The 7,612-nt window shown below is 37.3% G+C and overlaps 1 protein-coding gene across 1 annotated transcript in view; it reads right to left on the bottom strand.

Annotated features, from left to right (window-relative positions):
* Positions 1-5,220: 5,220 nt before the first annotated feature.
* The window catches only part of RIC1 (RIC1 homolog, RAB6A GEF complex partner 1), a 54,410-nt gene continuing 52,018 nt past the window's right edge, over positions 5,221-7,612 (bottom strand). The window contains exon 26 of the mRNA XM_009274262.2: positions 5,221-7,418. Coding sequence (XP_009272537.1) covers positions 7,133-7,418 — 286 coding nt within the window. The 3' untranslated portion in view covers positions 5,221-7,132. The remainder of the gene's footprint in view (positions 7,419-7,612) is intronic.

The following is a 7,612-nucleotide window of genomic DNA, read 5'->3' as shown; positions in this document are numbered from 1 at the left end:
TGGTATCTCCTCTGGAGAGACTCTGTAATATATTTAACTGTTTCTTAAAATACAGTTTGCTTTCCATAAGGAAAAATACCAAGAAGAGTCATCTTTTTAAAGGTGTCTAGTATCTCTGGATTGCTCGTTTTATTTCCACAGGATGGGTTTTATAAATGACTGTGAGTGATTTAGAACATATTCCAGTTTTAATTGACAAGCTTTGAGTTCAGAAGCCACTAACCTCTTTGGGTTTTTGTACTCTTAGGTTTTTTTCAGTGCAGTCTAATAGTTAATGTTAGTTTCTGAAATTCAAAGAACTCTGTGTACCTGAAGAAACTTCTTCATGCTTTTTTCCAAACTATATATAAAACATTCTGTGACATCAATACCATGCTACAAATTGTACAGGTTAGTATCTTGTTCATCTCATGAGTAATGCCAAATCACATGCAAAGCAGATTTTGTGCATGCATCATCATTTCGAGTAAAAACATGCTAGTACTGGGAGGTTTGCAGGGCATGTGAAAGAAAATTTTGTGACACTTTGTGTGAGCTGTGATGGAGAGCAGCTCCCCAATCAGGTATTTTTCCTTCAAATTGTTCTGTAGTTTTGTATGTTCTGTAGTTCTGTACAATACTGGCAAGAACTGGTTTAATTTGTTGCAAGGTACATTCGTAAAGATTGTCAACTGACTCATGGAGGTTTAATTACTGTAATTATAACAAACTGGCCATCAGTATCTTAAAACCACTGGGTCTTTCTACATTAACATGTGCTTTAATCATCACTCACTTGATTGTATCTGATTGAAACTACAATCCCTATATTATGCATTTATTACTTTTTTAAAAAAAGTGCTATTAATGATTTGAAAAACAGAGTTTTAGTTCATAACACTTGTCTTGAATCTCAACGAATGTTTTGTACTGTACTCTAGCTGATGCACAGCTAGTTAACTAAAGCTGCACTGATATTTACAGTCTTCCTCAGTCTTGATTTTTATCTTGTGTTTTGCCTCTGATTTAAAGTTTGAAAAAGTGCTGTGTGAAGAATTCGTACTGGGAGCCAAAAACATAAAAATGCCTGTTAACAATTTCTGCAACTTCAGTGAAGCAATAACTTTGCTAACTCAGGATTTGACCTTTGTTAAATAATTTAATTATGAGGGATGTCTAGTTTGTTGTAAATTTCTGCCTTTGTGAATAAAAGCGAAACTTAATCAGTGAAACTTGATTTTTCAGCATGATTAAAGGCATATTTGAGTTGGTTTTATTCATTGCATTAATGTTTTATTTAAGCTTGGGGTAGAAATACTGCTAAGTGATGTTGGAGTTAGAGCTATGTGGAAGATAAGCATGGCCAAAGAATGTAAAAAATTATCTGGGCAATGTTAAAACGAGGGCCCTGGCTGGTTGCCTGGAGAGGAAGGTTCTTCTTGAAACAAGATGTGGTATGGAAGAGTCACTGGTAGCAAAGCTAAGTATTCTTTGTAAAACTGATAGTTGAGAGCAAATTTATTGTTGATCACAGGTAGAAAAACAGGATGGAAAATTTTGCTAACTGTTTCAGTGTCCATCTGCTTCCCCATTCAGTACAAGCAGATTAGTCTTCTGCTACTGTGGTTTATTATTTCTCATAAAAAGTATTGTGTGTCTTATTCTGTGAAATACACAAAAAGCAAGCAGCTGGTAATTTTAAGGGTAGAAGAGCATCGAAGTAGAAACAGTCTTTATTCTTAGTGGGGGCAGTAAGCAGCTAGCTGATCAGAGTTCCCCTATGTTTATCTGAAACAATTTACATGCACAGCCTTTTCTAAATTGCTTCACTCTTCCTTAATGCTAGAGTTCTTCCATGACTTTTGATCGCTTTGAGAATCTATTATGTTCTCTATTAACATACATAGTATTCTGTTACATATCTATAGGTAAAAGAGCTTCAGAAATAAGTATTTTATTAATTTAAGCATGTGGTTGCAAAGGAGGCCTGTACATGTTGTGTTTATACAATCTAATGCAGCACTAGAGTGTGTCACCGTACCTTCAGATTGCCTGTCAAGTAGAAGTATGCATTTGAAGAAAGAAAGATAGGTGCAATGAACAGTAGAATTTTAGCTATCAGTGACAGACTGTTGAGCTGAGTGGAGCTGTTCTGCATTAGCAAGATGTGTCTTCAGTGTCTGTTCAATCTAGGTTGGGTTGCAAACCTGTTGGAAAAACACTAATTAAATAGACAAGATCTAACAAGTCTATACAGAGCTAATTGTAGCATATGGGACATAGCTGCTGAAGAGTTCGCCTGTATGGTAATGCTGTTCAGTACTTTTTTTGTTGAGGGCTAAACCTAGTCTAGTTCTTGATAATAATCTGGAAGGAGCGTGCAGGATGACCCATCTTAGAACTTGATATGCGGTCTTAGTGAAGGATGGTTAAAAAGCCATGCAGGATCAATAACCTGAAGTGCTGTCACAAAACTCTGTGGTTAGACAACACGTAGTTGCCTAAGTGTGACTTCTGTTTTGAAGATAGAACATGGATTCTCAGTCTTCATGAAAATCTGTTCCAGTGTCAGAGGATAGATTAGTCCTAGAAAGTAGTCAGGCTTCCCTGTTCACTGCAGAAGAGGTTCTGTTGGCCTGTGACACTTCATAGTTCTGTCAAGGCTGCAGATGCAGTTTGAGAACATGCCAAGGATAAAGCCGAGACTTGAGCAGGAAGTATAAGCAAATTTAGGGACATCTAGTCACTGCTACCTATATTTCAAGCAGAGTGTCAAGCATCACTGGCCATTAACAAAACAGGTTTTTTTTAAAAAAATACAGTTTCAGAAAGCTGTTAAGAATCAGTCTTGAAAGTTAGCAGTAGTTTGTCTAGAAAGGAATAATTCTGTCAGTCTGGTCTGAGACTCTGGAACAAATACAAGCTTCAAAGCCAATAGGTACAGGTGAATTTAAGTAACTGTCTTAGAAAGCTGCCCATGCATATGCATGGTTTATTCAGGGATGTTGCTTTTTCTGTGTGTGGTGGTGGGGTGTTTCTTTTTTTGATAGGAGACAATAATTTGAAAAAGTTATGAAAAGTTATGTCTGAAACGTTTAGCTAGCTTCAGTCTCCAGTTGTGGGCTTTTGTAAAGTCTCGTCTCAGTGCTCTGTGGTAGGAAACTCCTTGAGTTTACTTATTTCCGGTGGTACATGATAAATAGAAAACTCAGCAAGAGCAAGTTGTATCTTTCTTTCAGAGTGGTATGAGAAAGCTCCTCCCTTTTCTGTGTTTAAGCACTGGGACTACTTTTGCCACTCACCATAAGCTGGCATTCATCTCACTTCCCACTAGAATATCTCAACAGTCTTCAGCTCTAGGATAGGAAACTATGATGAGACAGTAAGTCGGGTCTGTGGCCTTTTCTTTCTTGGGGGTTCTCCTTCCTTTAGTTGAAGCCAGCTTACCACCCTCAACAAGTCACCCATCATCTCTTATAATATCATTATAGCTATAGACACCTTCTCCCCGCAGTTTATAATGGAAAGAGGGACCTCTTTTGTACAGATTCTGGCTAGATTGTGCATTCATGTATTTCTGTTTACTTAGCAGTGCATCTCAACCTGTAGCTTACAGACACTTCAGCTCTAAAACCGTTTAAATTGGTTGCTTTGGACTAAAACACACTAGTGAAAAATTACTTACTTTGGTTGACAAAACTGATGGCGAAAGTTATCCTCAGAAACATGACGACTCGAGCAGTTTTGCAAGTATACCCTGTGTGAGAGGATTTTTTTTTGTAAATGGGTAGCAAGGAATCCAGCATTGTTGCCGTTTTTCAGAGGCAATTAGTTTTGTACAGGATGAGAATCAGATCAAGAAAACTGATGATACGCAAATTCTGGTGAAGGAGGAAATTGGACATCTTTCTATGCCATTAAATGCTAAACGCTTAAGTAGGCCAGGTTGGCAAGAACCAGGGCAGCCAGTTTTATGTGAGCTGGATAAGCAAAGTGAGAGGAGAGACAGTGAGTTGGAATGCCACAGAAAATGTTGACCCTCAACTAGTTAAATGGCCCATTTTTCCTATGTTTAGGTTTAGTGCATGGTTGTAGATGAATAAACCTTTTGTGGTGGGTTAACCTTGGCTGGCTGCCAGGTACCCACCCAACTGCTCTTTCACTCCCTCTCGTCAGCAGGCCAGGAGGAGAAAAAAAAGATGAAAAAGCTCACAGGTTAAGATGGGGAGATTATTCAGCAGTTACTAGAATAGGCCAAACAAACTGGCCTTGGGGAAAATTAAATTAAATTTATTGCCAATTTAAAAATAAAATAGGATAGCAACAAACAAAGAGAAAAATAAAAACACCTTCTCCCAACCTCCCCTTTCTTCCCAGACTCAACTTCACTGTTCTACCTCCTCTTAAACAATCGTGCAGAGGGATCGGGGATGGTCAGTCTGTAACAGTTCCTCTCTGCTGCTCCTTCCTCCTCACACTGTTCCCCTGCTCCAGCACGGGGTCCCTCCCATGGCATAGTCTTTCATTTAGATCTTCCTCTTGATGGGTCGCAGAGGGACAGCCTGCTTCACCATGATCTAAAAAGAGTTAACTGCTGAACAACAGTAGCACAGTAGTAAGACACTAATATTAAGAATGTTAGTATCAGTTAATGTATGCGTTTACTTGTACAGAGCCACAGGCTGCAGGGGATCTCTGCTCCAGTGCCAGGAGCACCTCCTCCTGCTCTTCCTTGATGGGCCTGGCTGTCTGCAGGACTGTTTCTCAGATCTTTTTTTCCTCACTGGTATCTCTCACAGCTGCTGCACAGCATTTTTTTTACCCCTTGTTAAATATATTATCAGAGAGGAGGCACCAGCTTGGCTGATGGGCTCAGCTGTGTCCTGTGGTGGGTCTGTTGGAAGTGTCTGTGTCTGATACAGGGGCAGCTCCTGGGCTCTACTCACTGAGGCCATCCCTGCAGTCCCCCTTGCTACCACACCATTGCCACCTAACTCCAGTACACCTCTTTTCAAAATAATAAGTGGATGTCGCTTCAAAGATGCACTAATAAGGTAATTTTTAACTTAGAAGCTTGATACCTTCGTCCTGTAAAACAGGCCATAGGGGTATGATGCATCAAACTAAAACAATCTTCATTTGAGAGCTTTGTTTCTCTGAGACAACCTACTTGAATTCTGGTAATTTACTGTCAATAGCTTGAAGTCAGAAATAGTTATTTTCCACAGGTGTAACTTCAAGTAAAGTTGAATACATTTGTCTTTTAATTACAGGTATAACAGCAGTGAAATTGAAATACAAAATTAGCACGTAAGATTTGCATAGAGATAATTACCACTAAAGAAGTACAAACTTCTAAAATATCACAACTAAAAAGATTTAACTGCTAAACAACAATAGCACAGTAGTAAGATACTAATATTAAGAGCATTAGTATATCAGTTAGTGTATGTGTTTGTTTACTTGTACAGATCCAACACCTGAACAGCAGGAAGCTGATCAGGACGGGCTTGGCTTACATCATTACCACAGAACCACAGAAAAATATTAACTTGGAGCACAGTTTTTATTTCTTTTAACAATGATTAAGCAGTTTTTTTAATCATAAAAAAAGCTTTAAGTATCCCCTTATAACAATAATGGATTTTGACGTCAGATCACAACAGGCCCGTAGGTATGATAGACATCATCTGTAACCAGTAGCTACAGTGCAGACTAAGCTTAATGCTGGGACTCTTGACCAGATTTCTTTCCTATAACTTCAATATTAGTTTCAACTCTTAAATGGAAATTCAAGCTGCATTCACTAAAATCTCCAGCTTTCCAAGTAATACTCGCAGTTATTGCACTTGTACTGGTTGTATTGGCTTAGTAAAGCCATTCTAAAGCAACAGTTTAATATTTGTACATTTTAAAGCACTTGATCTTATCTACAAAGGAAATAAAGATAAAACCACAATTTATTTCAACTTAATTATGAATATTCTTAATTTTCAGAGTTTAAATGGATGTGCATTTAGTAACTACACTAGAAAAGCAACAGATGCTGTAACTACCCTACGATGACTAGTTTGGTCCATGTCAGTAATCAAGTGATGTTATAAAAAATAAACTAGTTTATTTTGTATAAAATGAGTAATGTTGCATTTTTGTTCAGATTGCACAGTACAAACAAGCTAATATCTAAATTACTGCTGTTACAGGTAGTTATTACATAGGGACAGCAGCTAGAAAAAATAAGTACCTCAAAGCAACAGACTTCTGCAGCCAGCTTTCCATAACATTGTATGAAAGTTAAATATGTCTTAGTTACAAGTATGTGTATTATAAAGTGTTTGAAAAATGTTTAAGTATGAGCTGTTAAACTAATTTTCCATAGCAAGAGTATATGATGATTATTTACATTTAAAAAATCCATTTTTCAGAAAAGAATTTACAATGAAATAAATAACCTTCAGCAATCCCTTAAACCCAACTACAAGATCTGTAAGTGGCAGTAAAAAACAGGTAAGCCGCCTTGTGTCAATGTTAGGTCAGTAAAGTATGCCTCATCCAGAAAGAAGTGCAACTCTGCTTTAACTTTACTAGTAATCTAGAAACATGCACAATACATATTGGTACCTTCAAATATGGTACAACCTTGAGTATTTGTACAAGAGTATTCACAAAAACATACAATATATTTTACAGTCCTTTAATACAAAATATTGATATCAAACCAATCTGAACTGCATTGATCAGACATTTCTTAGGCAGGCAAGCTGCAAAGGATAACAGTTTTTAAATTTAATCCCCTCTTCACCTTTTAAACTCAAGCAAGAGATAAGTAGTTTCTTCAGAACATGTGATGATGTAAAGGTACTGATGAACATATTAGCTGAACCTGTCTCCATAGGTATTCACTGTCTCTCAACACTATTAAGTATCAAAACATAAGCTGCAGCCTGAAGATTGCATTAAAAAAAAAAAAACTTGCCTCCTTTTAAAATTATTAGATGAAACTGCTGCTTAGTTATCCCCACTAAAGATTTCAAAGATTGAAATATTTAAAAAAAAAAAAAGAAAAAAGTTCAAATCCAAAACATGGAAGCATGTCTAAGAGCTGGTTTGCTTCCTTTCACACCTGATGCTTGGGAAGTTGTTCATCTTCCGTTTAAGACACAATACAGTCATAACTGCCTTCTTGGAATGAATCCTCATCCTCTGTCTTAGACTTGTCCTCTTCATGCCTGCTTGCATTGCTGTTGCCAGCATCACTCTGAGGATTAGTGCCGTGGCTAGATGAAGTCCTGCTTTCCTCAGCTCTGGGGTTTGCTTGTTCAGTAACCTTAGAAGGATTCACTGGCTGAAAAGCTTCAGGCTGTACTTGCTCTTCTGCTATTTCACTTAGTTTCTGGATCTGTGGTTTGATGATATTTAGAAATGGCTTGTACCCAGGGCTAGGAAAATAATGGTATAGAACACCATGAGTGAATTAAAAAGTAGTACTCCTGTCATACACCTGAAAAGCAGCTTTTCTTGCATGATGTTCAATATAAATTAGTATCTTCTATAATCCTTCCTGTACAGAAACTCTTTTTTTTTTTTTTTTTTTTTTTAAAGGAGGGAAAAAAGAAAACAAAAAAAAAAAAAA

This window comes from Aptenodytes forsteri, unplaced genomic scaffold (assembly GCF_000699145.1).
Source record: "Aptenodytes forsteri isolate BGI_AS27 unplaced genomic scaffold, ASM69914v1 Scaffold46, whole genome shotgun sequence".
NCBI classification, from domain to species: domain Eukaryota; kingdom Metazoa; phylum Chordata; class Aves; order Sphenisciformes; family Spheniscidae; genus Aptenodytes; species Aptenodytes forsteri.
Note: the sequence above shows the minus strand (reverse complement) of the source record. Positions and strands in the feature narration are given on the sequence as shown.